The 18,954-nt window shown below is 43.7% G+C and overlaps 1 protein-coding gene across 1 annotated transcript in view; it reads right to left on the bottom strand.

Annotated features, from left to right (window-relative positions):
* The window catches only part of LOC126291822 (luciferin sulfotransferase-like), a 60,252-nt gene extending 43,123 nt beyond the window's left edge, over window positions 1–17,129 (bottom strand). The window contains exons 1-2 of the mRNA XM_049985523.1: window positions 17,049–17,129; window positions 10,008–10,228 (exon numbers count right to left, since the gene is read on the bottom strand). Of these exons, the coding sequence (XP_049841480.1) occupies window positions 10,008–10,228; window positions 17,049–17,077 (250 nt within the window). The 5' untranslated portion in view covers window positions 17,078–17,129. The remainder of the gene's footprint in view (window positions 1–10,007; window positions 10,229–17,048) is intronic.
* Window positions 17,130–18,954: the final 1,825 nt, after the last annotated feature.

The following is an 18,954-nucleotide window of genomic DNA, read 5'->3' as shown; positions in this document are numbered from 1 at the left end:
ACTATAATGTTGCTGTCATCAGCGAAGAGAATTTTTTCACCACGAGTAACACTACTGGGAAAGTTATTGATTTATATCAGGAACAGTATTGGTCCTAATATGCTATCTTGCAGAACCCCTATATTAATGTATTTTGATTCTGATAAGTGTTTTACTAAATGTTTAGATCTATTTGAAGTATGTTATCTCTACTCTTTGTACCGTATCTGTTAGGCATGATCGAAACCAGTCATTCGCTACCCATCTTACTCCTAATGCTTCTAATTTATTTAATAGAATCTAGTGGTCGACTGTATCAAACGCCTTAGAAAGATCCAAAAATATGCCTGTGACACACTCATCTTTATCAAGAGCGTCAAGTACAACTTTTGTGTATTCTACTATGGCTGACTCCGTATTTTTGCCACTTCGAAAACCAAGCTGTGATTCGCATAAAAGATTGTGGTTAGTCAGATAATTCATTAATCTGACTTTCATAATTGCTTCTATTACTACACTGACCATTAAAATTGTTACACCAAGAACAAATGCAAATGATAAACGGGTATTCATTGGACAAATATATTATACTAGAAATGACATAGGATTACATTTTCACGTAATTTGGGTGCATAGATCTTGAGAAATCAGTACCCAGAACAACCACCTCTGGCCGTAATAACGGCCTTGATACGCTTGGACATTGAGTCAAACAGAGCTTGGATGGCGTGTACAGCTACAGCTGCCCATGCAGCTTCAACACGATACCACAGTTCATCAAGATTAGTGTCTGGCGGATTGTGACGAGCCAGTTGCTCGGCCAGCATTGACCAGACGTTTTCAATTGGTGAGAGACCTGGAGAATGTGCTGGCCAGGGCAGCAGTCGAACATTTTCTGTATCCAGAAAGTCCCGTACAGGGCCTGCAACATGCGGTCGTGCATTATCCTGCTCAAATGTAGGGTTTCGCAGGGATCGAATGAAGGGCAGAAACACGGGTCGTAACGTCCACTGTTCAAAGTGCCTTCAATACGAACAAGAGGTGACCGAGACGTGTAACCAATGACACCCCATACTATCACTTCAGGTGATAAGCCAGTATGGCGATGACGAATACACGCTTCGAATGTGCGTTCACCGCGATGTCGCCAAACATGGATGAGACCATCATGATGCTGTAAACAGAAACTGGATTCATCCGAAAAAATGATTGTTGTGCCATTCGTGCACCCAGGTTCGTCGTCGAGTACACCATCTCAGGCACTCCTCTCTGTGATGCAGCGTGAAGGGTAACCGCAGCCGTGGTCTCCGAGCTGATAGTCCATGCTGCTGCAAACGTCGTCGAACTGTTGGTGCAGATGATTGTTGTCTTGCAAACGTCCCCATCTGTTGACTCAGGGATCGAGACGTGGCTGCACGATCCGTTACAGTCATGCGGATAAGATGCCTGTCATCTTGACTGCTAGTGATACGAGGCCGTTGGGATCCAGCACGGCGTTCCGTGTTACCCTCCTGAACCCACCGATTCCATATTCTGCTAACAGTCATTGGATCTCGACCAACGCGAGCAGTAACGTCGAGGTACGGTAAACCGCAATCGCGATAGGCTACCATCCGACGTTTATCAAAGTCGGAAAAGTGATGGTACGCATTTCTCCTCCTTACACGAGGCATCACAACAACGTTTCACCAGCCAACGCCAGTCAACTGCTGTTTGTGTATGAGAAATCATTGGAAACTTTCCTCATGTCAGCACGTTGTAGGTCTCGCCATCGGCGCCAACCTTGTGTGAATGCTCTGAAAAGCTAATCATTTGCATATCACAGCATCTTCTTCCTGTCGGTTAAATTTCGCGTCTGTAGCACGTCATCTTCGTGGTGTAGCAATTTTAATGGCCAGTAATGTATCACTGTGAAATATAGGTCCTGTTGAAACATGATACGCCTGTGAAAAACATAAGTGTGGATGTGGAGAAGGTGCTGAAAATGAGCTACAGGAAGCAAAAGTCGAACGTGTGGGTTCTAAAAGTATCAGACGAAAGAAGGGAATTGAACTCCACCATACAAAAGATATAAATAAATTTCTTTGATCATAGGATAGGTCACAACGAATTCTTGACGACGATATTGGAAGCAAAGGTTGCAGAGAAGAAAGGAAAAGGAAGACCGGGAAGAATCGCCTGGATTCTGTGCTCTATGGAGTTAAATCCGAACAGCAGACTGAAGAGAAACGCTCAGCAGAGTCGAGGCAACTTGGTTTCAGCGACAAAGTCTAACGTTTAGAAGATGGTGATGATGAATAACAACAGTCCACTTGTTTCAATTTTACCACTGAACTCGTTTCGGACATAGCCCGTCATTGGAACATGAAATAAAAGTAGTTAATATGGCATATCGTGTCACACGATTTCAGACTGAACCTAGGTGCTGAACTAATGTTTAGGCCGAAATCATGTGACGCGATGCGCCATCTGATGTTCCGATTACGGGCTATGCCCGAAACGCGTACAGATATAATGTGGTCTGTCATTATCAACGGCCAAAATAGCAGTGCGAAAGACTTGCTTAGCAGACAGAAATTTGCAGTATCACAAATGATATGCAAGAGAGGCCACAAGTACTGCTATAGTTTTTGAGTGAGCTAATGCAGTCTCGTTGGTTGAGGTAATCAGGTGTGGTTCCAGGGCCAGGTTCTGTGCGGAGGATCAAAGTTTGTTACTGTTTGTCGCCCACCATCCATCCTCGTCCCAATAGTAACTCGCCATCACCCCACTTTTAACGTTCGACAGAAACATATGATTTTAATACGAGGGCGATTCTGAAGTGAACGGCCGCCGTTTTAGCGTGGCTCGGAGAGACCCCATTGTCACATCTACATGTTCTCTGATTCATTAAGGTTCCAGCTATTAAAGTATGAACATTGTTCCTTCGGGCATTCGCTTGTTACAATCTCAAACCATGGATATAGTAATTTAAAAAAAAAGTGAAATGCGAAGTGCGAGCAAAACGTTTCAGCGGCAGACATGTATCGTCAGTTGTGTACTGTATACTGTCCAAATGTTACAAGTGAAGGTGTAATCGGCAATGGGTCCGATTTTTTTAAAAAAGGTGGTGAAACAAACATTTACGACGAAGAGAAGAATGTGGGCCTTCTGTTGTGAGTAATGATCTTGTCAAGAAAACTGACGAAACGCTTCGTGAAAATCGAAGATTTATCCTCTCTGAAATTTGCGACGAATTCCCGCAAATTTCTGGTACATTTTGTATGAGGCTGTCACCGAAAAGCAAGATGCTCGGTGGGTATCGAAGTTACTCACAGAGGTTCACAAAACCAAACGTATAGTCCCTGCCTCAAACATCCTTTCACACTACAAGGCGGAAGAAGAAGGTTTTTTTGAAGAGAATTGTGACTTGTGACGAAACGTGGGTCACATACGTAAACGCCGGAACGAAATAACAGTCGATGGCTTGGGGCCATACCAATTCTTCATGGAAGCCGAAGAAAGCCCGCCAAACTTTACCATCGAGGGGGCTACGGTGTTTTCGATGCCGGGAGAGTTATGCCCGTTAAATTGGTAGAGCATGAAACGACGATCACTTCAGATGTCTACCGTGAAATTCTGAAGAACCTTAAGCGAGCCATCCAAAACAAACGTTGCACTACGCTGTCATCCATTGCGTATTTCCATGACAACGCTCGCCTTCACAATTTTCGAAAACTCGAAGAGATTTTGAAGCAATTCAGATGGGACGTTTTTGATTATCCCCTATTCAGCGCAGACTTGGCACCAAGTTATTTTCGTCTCTTCGTACACATAGGTCGCAGCACTACGATGACCAACATGGTGTGAAAGGCTTTCTACACCCCAGGCGGCATAATTTTATGAAGAAGGAATCTGTAATCAGTGAAACACTATGACAGTCTTTCAATTGAAATGGTGGCTACGTTGAAAAATGACAAAAAAAGGCATAAAGCCAAGTAACCAGCGCAGGCCCTCACATACAAGCGAATGGAAAGTGTGCTATGTAAACGTAGCTTGAAGTTTTCTACAATAACTCGCCTCAGATTTCATGCTACTTTATCCTCCAAGCGTGGGCTGTGCAATTTGGAAATTGATAGTGAAACGTGCTTGTTGTCGTATCTTCCATATTCTCGCCACCTATTTTCTTTCCCGTGATCTATAACAATCATTTTTATAATTATCTCCGAAATGTCTATCTAGGTACCCTCAATACACAGAATGTCGCACATAAAACCGGCCCGAACCGGACTGCGAATGTACGTGTGTTGCATTACTAGCTTGTCAGTTCCTTTGCCACCTTCCAACGGCAGTAGCGTGAGAGTAGCTCATACGGAAAGTAATCGTTATAAACCGTGTACTTCATTGTATTGCCTAACTCCATTGAAGAACGTGTGTTCATTGTTGAAGAATATGTGCGGTCTGAATCCATTAAAGTTGATCGTGACACTTTTCATGAAAAGTAATATTCCTGCAAAATCAACGATTCAGGAGATGGTGAGGCAGTGGCGTTCGACAGGCAGTGTTGTTAATTCAAAGAGAAATAAGGCACCGACTGTACGTACACCGCAAGTTGTGGCAAACGTGACGGCACAAATTGAAAGAAGTCCCTACAAGTCAACACGACGATTATACAGCAATGTGGAATATCTCGCAGGTTATGTCAAAGCATCCTTCGTGGCTTAAAAATGAAACCTTACTGTATGAGTGTTGTTCAGAGAGTAAAAGAAGCGGGCAAGTATAAGCGTACACATTACTGTAATTTGTTGCTGGAAAACGTCTCTGGGGAACATCCTGAGCCGTTCCTCCTTTTTTTTGACGGATGAAGCTTGGCTTCATCTGTCGGATTATGTTAATTCACAAAATACAACACACTGGGCTGCAGAGAATCCCCATGGCACACTGCAAAAGCCGTTACACGATTTAGAAATTGGTGTATGGTGCGCTGTATCTGGTAACAGAATTGTCGGGCCATTGTTCTTCAGCGAAATTGTCAACAGACATGTTTACTTGCAACTCTACAATGATTTTTCGGCTCTGTTAACTCCAAACGAAAAATGTTGTGCATATTTCCAGCATGATGGGACCACTTTGTCCTTAGCTCGTATACATACTGATTTTTCAGAAGAGAGGACCATTAGTAAGGGCTTGTGGCGACCCCACCCTCCCTACTTGTCACCATGTGTCTTTTACCTCTGGGGATTTCTAAAGGCTAAAGTCTACCGCAACAATCCCAGAACACTTGACGCATCAAAAGCAACATATGTGAAGAAATTTCGAACATTCCTCAAAGAGTACTGAAAAGTGTTTTCCTTAACACGCTTCGACGTGCACAACTTTGCTTGGATGTTGGCGGAGAACATTTAGAAAACAGACTTCAAATTCCATTCTAAAATATGCTTATTAAACTAATAAATTGACTAGAATACTCTATTTCAAATTATGAAGGTAGCAGAGTAAAATACGGGGAGCACAAGGCTATTTACAATTTGTACAGAAACCAGACAGCAGCTATAAAAGTGGGGGGGGGGGGGGGGGCACGAAAGGGAAGCAGTGTTTGGGAAGGGAGTGAAGCAGGGTTGTAGCCTCTCCCCGATGCTATTCAATCTGTATATTGAGCAAGGAAACAAAAGAAAAGTTCGGAGTAGGTATTAAAATCCATGGAGAAGAAATAAAAAATTTGAGTTTCGCCGATGACTTTGTAATTCTGTCAGAGACACCAAAGGACTTGGAAGAGCAGTTGAACGGAATGGATAGTGTCTTGAAAGGAGGATGTAAGATGAACATCAACAAAAGCAAAACGAGGGTAATGGAACGTAGTCGAATTAAGTCGGGTGATGCTGAGGGAATTAGATTAGGAAATGAGACACTTAAAGTAGTAAAGGAGTTTTGCTGTTTGAGGAGCAAAATAACTGATGATGGTCGAAGTAGAGAGGATATAAAATGTAGACTGGCAATGGCAAGGAAAGCGTTTCTGAAGAAGAGAAATTTGTTAACATCGAGTATAGATTTAAGTGTCAGGAAGTCCTTTCTGAAAGTATTTGTATGGAGTGTAGCCATGTATGGAAGTGAAACATGGACGATAAATAGTTTGGACAAGAAGAGAATAGAAGCTTTCAAAATGTGGTGCTACAGAAGAATGCTGATTAGATGGGTAGATCACATAATTAATGAGGAAGTGTTGAATAGGATTGGGGAGAAGAAAAGTTTGTGGCACAACTTGACCAGAAGAAGGGATCGGTTGGTAGGACGTGTTCTGAGGCATCAAGGGATCACCAATTTAGTATTGGAGGGCAGCGTGGAGGGTAAAAATCGTAGAGGGAGACCAAGAGATGAATACGCTAAGCAGATTCAGAAGGATGTAAGCTGCAGTAGGTACTGGGAGATGAAGAAGCTTGCACAGGATAGAGTAGCATGGAGAGCTGCATCAAACCAGTCTCTGGACTGAAGACCACAACAACAACAACAACAAACTAATAAAAGTAAATCTGTTACTTAAACTGTTAATTACACAGTTAATAACGGACTGTACAACAAAAATGTAAGACAGTGATGATGTACGTTGATTTTCGTCACTCATATTCCTTCCAGCTCAGGGGCCCGTTTTATGTTCGCCGCTGTGTGTATCCATCCGGGTACGTTTGCAATCTCTTTGCACAACCACTTAATCGGAAAGCTTGTCTTAGGTGACTCGCAGGCTGTCAGTAAATTACAGGCCTTGACAGGAGAGTGCGTCTCGTTTTGAAGAGGAAGTCAGTCGTTAGATTATCTCGTGGGCTTGAGTGAACAGTGCATGGAGTGAGAAGATCTGCTTTGTACCGGGATAATATTTGGAGCAACGGCGTGTTTCAGTTAATCATTTTCGTCTGACGGAGAATCATGATTTGGAATAACTTGTACGATCACCAGATTGCCCTTCCAAGTTTTACTCAGCCGCCAAAGAAACTGGTATAGGCATGCGTATTCAAATATGGAGATATGTAAACAGGCAGAATATGGCGATGCGGTGGGCGACGCCTATATAAGACAAGTTCAAATGGTTCAAATGGCTCTGAGCACTATGGGACTTAACATCTGAGGTCATCAGCCCCCTAGAACTTAGAACTACTTAAACCTAACTAAACTAAGGACGTCACACACATCCATGCCGTATGGCAGAAAGGAAATGCGACGCCGTACCGAAAGGGACGAAAATCGATGTATGTAATGTACAGAAAAACAGACAAACAAATCATTACAATTTCAGGAAAATTGGATGTTTTATTCAAGAGAACGAGCTTCAAAAATTGAGGAAGTCAGTAACCCGTTGGTTCACCTCTGGCCCTTATGCAAGCACTTATTGATTGGCAGAGTTGCTGGATGTCATCCTGAGGCATACCGTGCCAAATTTTGTAAAAAAAAAAAAAAAGTTCAAATGTGTGTGAAGTCCTATGGGACTTAACTGCTAAGGTTATCAGTCCCTACACACTACTTAACCTAAATTATTCGAAGGACAAACACACACCCCCACGATCGAGGGAGGATTTGAACTTCCGCCGGGACCAGCCGCACAGTCCATGACTGCAGCGCCTGAGAGCGCTCGGCTAATCCCGCGCGGCTGAATTCTGTACAATTGGCGCGTTAGATCGTGAAAATCCTGAGATGTCGTACGGTCCTGCCCATAATGCTCCACACGTTGTCATTTGTGGAGTGATCCGGCGATCTTGCTCGCCCAGTTAGGGTATGGGAAGAACGTAGACAAGAAGTAGAAAATCTGGTCGTGTGAAGGCATGCATTATCTTGTTAACATGTGAGCCCAGGATGGTTAGCCATGAAGGACAACAAAACGAGGCGTAGAATAACATCGACGTACTGCTCTGCTGTAAGGTTGCCGCAGATATGACTCTGACAGGTGACACGTTCGTAAGCATCCTGTCTGATCTCGTGCATTTATTCATGTCCATTGTACATGGCGACGGACTTGGGCTATTCCAGCAGGACAGTGCCACTCTCCACACGTCCAAAATCACTACAGCGTGGCCCCAGGAACACTCTTATGAGTTCAAACACTTTCGCTAGCCAACAAACTCCCCAGCCATGAACATTGTTGAGCATATCTGGGACGCTTTGGAACGTGCTGTGAGGAAGAGAACTCCACCCCCTTGTACTCTTACGGATTTATAGACAGCCCTGCAGGATTTATGGCGTCAACTGCCTCCAGCACTACTTCAGACATTAGTCGAGTCCTTACCACGTCGTGTTGCGGCAATTCTGCGTGCTCGTGGGGGCCCTAAACGATATTAGGCAGCTGTACCAGTTTCTTTGGCTCTTCACTGTATCTGTATTGGTCATAGCACGCGCTCGTGTTTTAGAAAAAATAATGTAATTGTAAATTCATTTGAATGTCGATCAAAACCAAAGAAAGATGTGTTATTAAAAATTATACACTCCTGGAAATTGAAATAAGAACACCGTGAATTCATTGTCCCAGGAAGGGGAAACTTTATTGACACATTCCTGGGGTCGGATACATCACATAATCACACTGACAGAACCACAGGCACATAGACTCAGGCAACAGAGCATGCACAATGTCGGCACTAGTACAGTGTATATCCACCTTTCGCAGCAATGCAGGCTGCTATTCTCCCATGGAGACGATCGTAGAGATGCTGGACGTAGTCCTGTGGAACGGCTTGTCATGCCATTTCCACCTGGCGCCTCAGTTGGACCAGCGTTCATGCTGGACGTGCAGACCGCGTGAGACGACGCTTCATCCAGTCCCAAACATGCTCAATGGGGGACAGATCCGGAGATCTTGCTGGCCAGGGTAGTTGACTTACACCTTCTAGAGCACGTTGGGTGGCACGGGATACATGCGGACGTGCACTGACTTGTTGGAACAGCAAGTTCCCTTGCCGGTCTAGGAATGGTAGAACGATGGGTTCGATGACGGTTTGGATGTACCGTGCAGTATTCAGTGTCCCCTCGACGATCACCTGAGGTGTACGGCCAATGTAGGAGATCGCTCCCCACACCATGATGCCAGGTGTTGGCCCTGTGTGCCTCAGTCGTATGCAGTCCTGATTGTGGCGCTCACCTGCACGGTGCCAAACACGCATACGACCATCATTGGCACCAAGGCAGAAGCGACTCTGATCGCTGAAGACGACACGTCTCCATTCGTCCCTCCATTCACGGCTGTCGCGACACCACTGGAGGCGGGCTGCACGATGTTGGGCCGTGAGCGGAAGACGGCCTAACGGTGTGCGGGACCATAGCCCAGCTTCATGGAGACGGTTGCGAATGGTCCTCGCCGATACCCCAGGATCAACAGTGTCCCTAATTTGCTGGGAAGTGGCGGTGCGGTCCCCTACGGCACTGCGTAGGATCCTACGGTCTTGGCGTGCATGCGTGCGTCGCTCTGGTCCGGTCCCAGGTCGACGGGCACGTGCACCTTCCGCCGACCACTGCCGACAACATCGATGTACTGTGGAGACCTCACGCCCTACGTGTTGAGCAATTCGGCGGTACGTCCACCCGGCCTCCCGCATGCCCACTATACGCCCTCGCTCAAAGTCCGTCAACTGCACATACGGTTCACGTCCACGCTGTCGCGGCATGCTACCAGTGTTAAAGACTGCAATGGAGCTCCGTATGCCACGGCAAACTGGCTGACACTGACGGCGGCGGTGCACAAATGCTGCGCAGCTAGCGCCATTCGACGGCCAACACCGCGGTTCCTGGTGTGTCCGCTGTGCCGTGCGTGTGATCATTGCTTGTACAGTCCTCTCGCAGTGTCCGGAACAAGTATGGTGGGTCTGACACACCGGTGTCAATGTGTTCTTTTTTCCATTTCCAGGAGTGTAGTTATTTGTAACAACTAGCTTCAGTTTTTTCTTGTTCTTAAAAATGTATCCTAAGTGTTCGAAACAGTATCAAATGGATGTAAGTGCTATTCTCTCTGAAGGTCTGTCAACCGCAGACGTAGTACGCTAGAAGTAAGGTAACACTCTTACAGATCCGCTCACCGCTTTTTGGAAACGTAACCACCCACACGTCGTCTGGTTTCACCTCGAGGTCTAGGATCTTCTGCGCGTCCTCCATGAACTCCACGGGCAACGTACAGTTGGAGGGCGTGATTTTCACCAGGCCTTTATCGTAGACGTTGTTCACATTCTGGTTGAAGCTCCTCACGCGCGGCGAACACAGGAACTCCGCTGTGGGTGCCATGGCTGCGTTGCGGGTAGATCTGTGGAAAATCAAAACAAACTGAAAGCTGATTACATTAAAGCATGGCGGTTAGACACTCAGTCCTCGCGTGTGATAAACACGCCACAGGTACAGATTCTGTTCTAGAGTCGAAGGAAACGTTAATAGCCCAGTGACTAGAAACTGAGTGTATGTTTGAGAAGCCACTGTCTAAGAGGTTTAAACTGGCCACACAAGAGCGGATTTAGGCGACAATAACGACGGGCCACCGGTATTTCCTGCAGACTGGAACACCTGCTGTCCCCCGAGCGTGGGTCAATGGAGAATCGACCGCAGGCAGTCAGTTGCAGTTCCGGGAACAGCCGATCCGTCCTCATTATCTGGGCGCACAAGTGGCTGTCTCTGCGGTGGAGCACGTGTAGGAACAGTTCTCCTGTCGTTTTCATGGGACAGCGAACTCTAGTCGCTTCCAGTATGGCGAAGGAGTGGACCAATGACTACACGGAAAGAATTTTCCAACTGTGCGGCGAAAATGACCCACGAAAATCACACGAATAAGAATTTAAAAAAACAGGGCGTACAAACAGATTGCTGAAACATTTTTAGAAGATAATCCAACTGTGGGGCAAAGCGTAGTAAAAATTAAGCAACATTTTGCATAAACAGACATAATGTCTTATGGGATAACAGCAATCAGTGATTTTATAATGTTACTTAAAAACCGTCTTGACTGCAAATTTTTTTTTTATTCATATGACCGGTTTCGTTTCATTCAGAACCATCTTCAGATCTGATATTTCAGTTACAGGAGTAACCCGTCCAAATCCAGCAATTTTCATATGCTACGTCACATCTAAGCAAGACTTTGAAATCAAGCTTTGAAATCAAGCTTTAGAAAAGAGCTGAAAGACGTGGGGGTTGTGAAAGATGCGGAAAAAGGATAGGATGGATTGAATAAACGGAAAAAAGGTCCTTGTACAGGGTCCAGAAACAAAATCTCCCTCATTTTCATAGGCTGTCACAGAAACTAAATATGTCAGAGAAAAATTACTTTTACTTATGAAAAACATATACTTTGCCATTTTGGACTATTTGCTTTTAAAAATTATATCTGCTAAATGCAATCCTCTGCTGCTGACATATAGGCGAAGTCTATCCCGAAAGTTCTCCATACATCTTCGTGCTATTTCTCTTGGAATGGCTGCCGCTTCTTGGGCAATGACCTCTTTAAGTGCTTGCAATGTTCTGGGACGATATTTGTACACTAGAGTCTTTAAGTGTCTCCAAAGAAAAAATCACAAGGCGATAAATGAGGCGACCTTGAGGATCACGCGATGTCTCCTCGCAAAGAGACAAGGTGACCAGGAGCCAACCCACACAACATTTTAAAGAACGTCGAGAGATGTGGGATGTTCCTCCGTCTTGCTGGAACCATGCTTCTTGACCTTCATGATCTTCAATAAATTGGTGCAACCTAGGTTGGAGGAAGATCTCTAGCATGCGGCAATAATGGTTTGAATTATCCGTTACCATGCACTCCAGACAAATACCTACAGAAATGAATTTTGTCGCTATTGCCAGTGGTGCGCTTTATATCGTCTCTAGTTCGGCGATCATCAGCTGTTTTTCTCAGCAGTTGTATCTAATGCGTCCAGTGCCCTATTTCCTAATCTCATCCTCACAGCATCGCCTGATTTAATCCAACTACAATCTATCTTAGAAGATAGATTATGAAAGGCAAACCTACGTTTCTAGCACTTGTAGGCTTAGAGAAAGCTCTTGGCAGTGTTGACTGGAATATTCTCAAATTCTGAAGGTGGCAGGGGTAAAATATAGGGAGCGAAAGGCTATTTACAATTTGTACAGAAACCAAATGGCAGCAGCGGTTGGGAAGGGAGTGAGACCGGGTTGTAGCGTCTCCCCGATGTTATTCAATACGTATATTGAGCAAGCAATAAAGGAAACCAAAGCAAAGTTCGGAGTAGGTATTAAAATCCATGGAGAAGAAATAAAAACTTTGAGGTTCGCCGATGACATTGTAATTGTGCCAGAGACAGCAAAGGACCTGGATGAGCAGTTGAACGGAATGGACAGTGTATTGAAAGGAGGATATAAGACGAACATCAACAACAACAAAACGAGGATAACGGAATGTAGTCGAGTTAAATCGGGTGATGCTGAGGGAATTAGATAAGGAAATGAGACACTTAAAGTAGTAAATGAGTTTTGCTATTTGGGGAGTAAACTAACTGATGATGGTCGAAGTAGAGAGGATATAAAATGTAAACTGGCAATGGCAAGGAAAGCGTTTCTGAAGAAGAGAAATTTGTTAACATCGAGTATAGATTTAAATGTCAGGAAGTCGTTTCTGAAAGTATTTGTATGGAGTGTAGGCATGTATGGAAGTGAAACATGGACGACAAGTAGTTTGGACAAGAAGAGAATAGAAGCTTTCGAAATGTGGTGCTACAGAAGAATGTTGTAGATAAGATGGATGGACCACATAACTAATGAGGAGGTATTGAATAGAATTGGGGAGAAGAGAAATTTGTGGCCCAACTTGACTAGAAGAAGGGATTGGTTGGCAGGATTTGTTCTAAGGCATTAAGGGATCCCAAATTTAGTATTGGAGGGCAGCGTGGAGGGTAGAAATCATAGAGGGAGACCAAGAGATGAATACACTTGGCAGATTCAGAAGGATGTGGTTTGCAGTAGGTACTGGGAGATGAAGACGCTTGCATAGGATAGAGTAATATAGAGAGCTGCATCAAACCAGTCTCTGTACTGAAGACCACAACAACAACATAGCAGGGAAACACTTTTGTTCTGCTGTGGACAACTGGGCTCAATTAATAGTAGCTTTAAGTTAATACATCCACAACAAAAAGAAACTCGTAATTCTTGTTAAATACTAGACGTAACACACTAACGCGTAATACATTTAAGCACAGAGTGCGGCAATAAAACCTCCTGCATTTCACGTAGCCGGCGTGCGAGTTGTCGCTAGGATACCGATGTGGAGTGAGTTTTGTGTGAAAGCGGTGTCCGTTCCATTTTTAATATGCGCCGCATCGTGGCTTGCTGCGCATCGAGCTTTTCTTGTGGAGGAATTCATTCATAATGGTGGTTCTGCGATTAGTACTCAGCGAGCGTTTCGGAGACGATTCGAACACGATCTTTTGTGGGATAGAAAAGTTATTCAACTGTGGGCATCAAACTTCGGAGAGACAGGTTGAGCAGTGGAAAGGAAACCTACTGGCCGTTCTCGGACTGCAACAACGCCTGAAAATGTGGCGCGTGTGGAATAATGTGCAACAATTACCAATGGGTTCAGCACTTAAACATGTAGCTACCCTGCGATGATCTGATATGAGCTTAAGAAGAATTCTTCATAGAGAACTTCATATGCACCCGTTCTGAATGATGGTTACCCAGGAATTAAGTGAAAGAAATTTTGAAACTCGTAGATCTCATATGACGAAATTTTCAAAACATTCCTCCTGGCGCTTTGTCTCTTCGGGTGAGGCCCATTTCCACTTATCAGGAACTGTAAGGAAACAGAATTTTCGGCACTGGGTTGCAGGAAACTCGTGAAATTCGTCAACGACCACTACACAGCCCTCATTTGACAGTTTGGTGCGGCGTTGCTGAATATTTTGTACGGAAATGAATGATAAACATTTCAGACAAGAAGAGAATAGGAGATTTTGAAATGTGGTGATAGAGGAAAATGCTGAAGATTAGATGAGTACATCCAGAAACTAATGAGGAGGTGCTGATTGGGGTGAAAAGAAATCTATGGCACAAATGGACTAAAATAAGGGATCGTGCGATATGACACACCCTAAGACGTCAAGGGATTGTCAGTTTGGTAACGGAGGGAAATGCTTGTGGGGAGGGAGTAAAATTGTAAAGAGAGACCACGGGATGGCTATGGCAAGCAGGTGTAAATGGATGGAGGCTGCAGTGGCTATGCGAGGATAAAGAGACCTGGACGGGATAGAGTGACGGAAAGCTGTATCTGAACAGTCTTCGGGCTAAAGACGTGCAGTGACGGGAAACGATATCCTTAAAGTAGTACCGAGAAGTAGTGAACTCTCAATATACATCTACATGCATACGGTGTACGGTGGAGTGTACTTTGTACCACTACCGATCATTGCCGTTCCTGTTTCCCACTCGCAAATGGAGAGAGCGGGAAACGACCCTCTATATGCCTCTGTACGATCGTTAATTTATCTTGTCTTCGGAGTCCTTGCGCGAAATGTACGTTGGCTGCAGTAAAATCGTTTTCCATTCGGTCTCACATGCCACATGTCTAAATTTTCTCAACAGTGCTTCGCGAAAAAAAAAAAAAATCGCCTTCCCTCCAGGGATTTTCAAAAATGGTTCAAATGGCTCTGAGCACTATGGGACTTAACATCTGAGGTCATCAGTCCCCTAGAACTTAGAACTACTTAAACCTAACTAACCTAAGGAAATCACACACACCCATGCCCGAGACAGGATTCGAACCTGCGACCGTAGCGGTCTCGCGGTTCCAGACTGTAGCGCCTAGAACCGGCCGGTCACTCCGGCCGTCAGGGATTTTCATTTGTGTACACAGTCTAGCAGCCCGCCTCTGAATAGCTTCGACGTCTCCCTTCAATCAGACCTGGTGGGGATTCCAAACACTGGAGCAATACTCAAGAATGGGTCGCATTAGTCTTCTCCTTCGGTTTTCTTTCTAGATGACCTACACTTTCCTAAAAATTCTCCCAATAAATTGAAGTCGACCACTCGCCTACCTACTACTGTCCTTACGTGCTCGTTCCATTCTTAATCGCTTTGCAGCGTTATGCCTAGATATCTAATTGGTGTGACTGTGTCAAGGAGCACACCACTAATGTGGTTATCGGAACGTTGCCGGGTTGTTTTTCTTACTAGTATGCATTAACTTCCATTTTTCTACTTTTAGAGCAAGCCATTCATCACACCAAACAGAAATAATGTCTAACTCACCCGCATCTCCCTAAAGTCACTCAAAAACGAGAGTTTCCCGTGCGCCACAGCGCCATCGGTATACATCTACAGACTGCTGCTCAACCTATCTGTCAGCTGATTTTTGTATACAGAGAACAAGAAAGATCCTATCATACATCCCTGCGACACTTCTGACGAGATTCTTGTCACTAATGAGCCCCCCCCCCCCTTCCCCCCCCTCTCCCTGTGTCATGAGTATGTCACTGTTAACGAAAAATGTGAGTCTCACGGGCGCATTCGTAACAAAATATTCATTGTATTGGAAGTTCTGTGGATTTCTTCAAAAATGTTTCGTGTCATTGGGTTTTCATAGATTTCATCCATATCATCTGCACATTCATTTATTGTCAGAGCGAAATACAGTTCTTTCAACAATTGTCTTTATTTCACTCTTCTAGTGCAACACGCAAATATGTTTTTCTTTTCTGTGGTACACGTGCAGAGAACTCCACAACTTGTTTACCAACACTGTGGATGGCTCGCACAGGCAGCTTTGGTCAGTTATGGTTGTACCCGCGTTACCTGTACGTTGAGTGTGTTGCATATCTGACGACCATTGGCTCATAACGATCGCTTTCTTTATGTTTGAGACCAGTGTCTAGTCTGATTCCCCTTAAAACCGGAAGCGGTGAGCCGCCTAGAAACTGAGTGAGGATACTTAAAGCACTGGGTAACCTACTAAAATTTTTGTTCTACATAGTTATTTACCATTCTGTCACTTAAGAATGAAAAATATGTATTTATGGCCAAACTAAAATTGACAACGTTTAATTCTGGTTTTATTCGAGAACTGTTGATCCGTAATGAGAAGCATAGGGATATTGCTGTAAAAATAAAGAAAGCACTACAATTTTGTATTATAGTACTAGAAAACGAAATTTCCTCAAAAAAAGGTAAAATTTAAAAACGAAAAACAAAAATATATCAAACATCGCTTCACTACTTCGTCGAACCTATACAAAACGTGTTTATGTACATGTTTCTGTTCTTCATAAAAAAAAAATGGTTCAAATGGCTTTGACCACTATGGGACTTAACATCTGAGGTCATCAGTCACGCCGGCCGGGGTGGCCGAGCGGTTGTAGGCGCTACAGTCTGGAACCAAGCGACCGCTACAGTCACAGGTTCGAATCCTGCTTCAGGCATGGATGTGTGTGATGTCCTTAGGTTAGTTAGGTTTAAGTAGTTGTAAGTTCTAGGGGACTGATGACCTCAGAAGTTAACTCCTACAGTGATGAGAGCCATGTGAACCATTTTTGATCATCAGTCCCCTATTCTTAGAACTACTTAAACCTAACCTAGGGAGATCACACACATCCATGCCCAAAGCGGGATTCGGACCTGCGACCGTAGCAGCAGCGCGGTTCCGGACTGAAGCGCCTAGAACCGCTCGACCACAGTGGCCGGCTATCATTAATAATTTTCTTATTTATCAACAATAATAGAAATTCTTATCTTTGATCATAAGGAAGAACATTCTATCAAGTACCAAGTAACAACCATATATTTGCCAATGTAAACTGCATTAAAAGTAATTGCTTTGGTTACGTAAAAGTGCAGAATTTACCCAATCAACTAATTTTTGTTACTTATAAAATGCAATATATATTCTGTAAAGTAAGAAATACACAACGGCTAACACTGAACGATGCACAGTTCTAATTATGTGCAAAACAAAGAAACAAAGGAAAAGAAAGAGAACTCGTAGTTTCTCTCAAATACATTCATTTATGTTTCTTTCTGTACCAGTGCTGCCAATGCTACCGGGAATGCTGCCAGTGAATACGTCATTTGTGTAATGTACCAAAACTACCGAACCGTGCAACTATATCACTCACCGTTTGGAAGCGACGTCTCGATGGTACATGGTTAAGTCCTACACTAGAAGACAGTAACTGTTTGTACGAGTCTAAAGCGATCCCGAACCGTGTAGTTGATGTCCCCTTATCTCGGCAGGAGAGTTGACATTGGTTCCTGGTAAACACAGCGGGACCACTCGGGAACACGGGTTGCGTAAAGCCAGAGTCCGCCTGCCCCTACAACAGCCCAATAGAAGCCGTTGTTCTGTGGAAAGGAGGGAAATTTAAAGGACGGACCTAACATAGGACTTGATGCTACTGTAAAACTTGGATACCGCAGAAATTTTTCGACGCGAATACCACGGAGGCTCGGAGGAGAGAGCGTGGAGCGCCCGCAGACCTTTATTTTCATCTGTGCACCAAAAAGTTCACAGTAATTCATCTGTCACTGGCTTGGCTGATTTTATTTTTTTTATTGACGTGTGGAACGTTCACTTACGGATTTCGTTCTCTTAACTGGACGTCTGCCATCAGGGGCTGTTTCGACAAATAGTCGCTCATACCGAGCAGTGAAGAAGAGACCAGACATACAGTAAACACTTACTGATCAGAATATCATTAATATTCGGAATTCGCGATCGTTCGGACTTCGGTTTTTTTTTATTTTTATTTTCTTACCGCGAAGTAAATCGCCGCCTTATTGTACTGGAAATCATTCGCTCCAAGTTCGTCACTTGCCGAAGCCCACACGACAAGTTGTGTTAAATTCTGTTTCTGTGATGTCTGCAAAGTGCGTATCTGGAGCTTTCTAATGACATCGTTTTTTTGGCCATCAAACTGATTCAATGGATAGTTCTCTAGGGTTTAAAACAAATGGTGATAAGACAAGCAAAACGCACAGAAAAGTATAAATATATCTACTCAAATTATAGTGGAACCGAATGTTGGTCGGTTTCCATTCTTCGGCTAACTTGTCTGTAATAATGGCGACATAGATGCAGAGATCAGGAGCAGAATTGGGAAGGCTTATGCTGTCTTCCAGCGTATATGATGTGTATGACATTTAAACTCTACCTGTACACCTCCGATTCTTTAAAGAATCTCACTCCGATCTACAAAAAAATGCCCCAAAGTTATGATTACTTAATGTCTCAATTATCTGACGTTTAGCTCGTAAGCGACTCAAAGATTAGACAAGGTTTGGAAGACACTAAGTGCTGTTATTGTCAAATACTAGATGTATTAGGCAAAAACTATTTTCTTGCGTATCTTAATGTTTATGACGTCATACCTGCAGAACTACGTGCCGTAGAATGATATAATTTTGTAGGTACGTTGGATGGTATGCAGGGTGATTCACGAAGATGTCCAAATAATTTAATGCGTTATTCTACAAATAAAACTAAATAAAAAAGTTCATATAAACAAAAGTCCGCAAATGTTTAGTTACGGAATTATGGCTATTAAAAGATTTTACCTGAAATTTAGCAACTTCGCTAATATGAAACCGTGATTTTTGTGTATGGGGATGGGTGAAAGACATAGTTTATGAGAACAAAGTCAATACACGTGAGGCATTACTTGCTCACGTTGTGAACCCTATGAAACTGAAAAGAGCAACAAACTCTGTTCATACAGATGCAGCTAAATGCTTTGAACTCGGTGGAGACACATTTGAACATTTATTGTGAATGTATTGTGAAATTGTATGTACACTGTATAACTTGCTTAGAACTGAGCTTTGTTTTTTCCGGTTTAACATAAATTCACATGTGCTATGGTATTAAGAAAAGCAGGTCATCTGACATATTCACACAGTTTGCGTTAACGTTATTACCATCAATTTCCAAAAATTAAATTCTCTACTACTTCTGTTGAAAACTTTGTGCAATTGTCTGGAATTTAAAAAGTTGGTTCAAGTAGTTAATAAATTAAAAAATTTACG

This window comes from Schistocerca gregaria, chromosome 9 (genome assembly GCF_023897955.1).
Source record: "Schistocerca gregaria isolate iqSchGreg1 chromosome 9, iqSchGreg1.2, whole genome shotgun sequence".
Taxonomy (NCBI): domain Eukaryota; kingdom Metazoa; phylum Arthropoda; class Insecta; order Orthoptera; family Acrididae; genus Schistocerca; species Schistocerca gregaria.
This window is presented reverse-complemented; position numbering and strand designations above follow the sequence as displayed.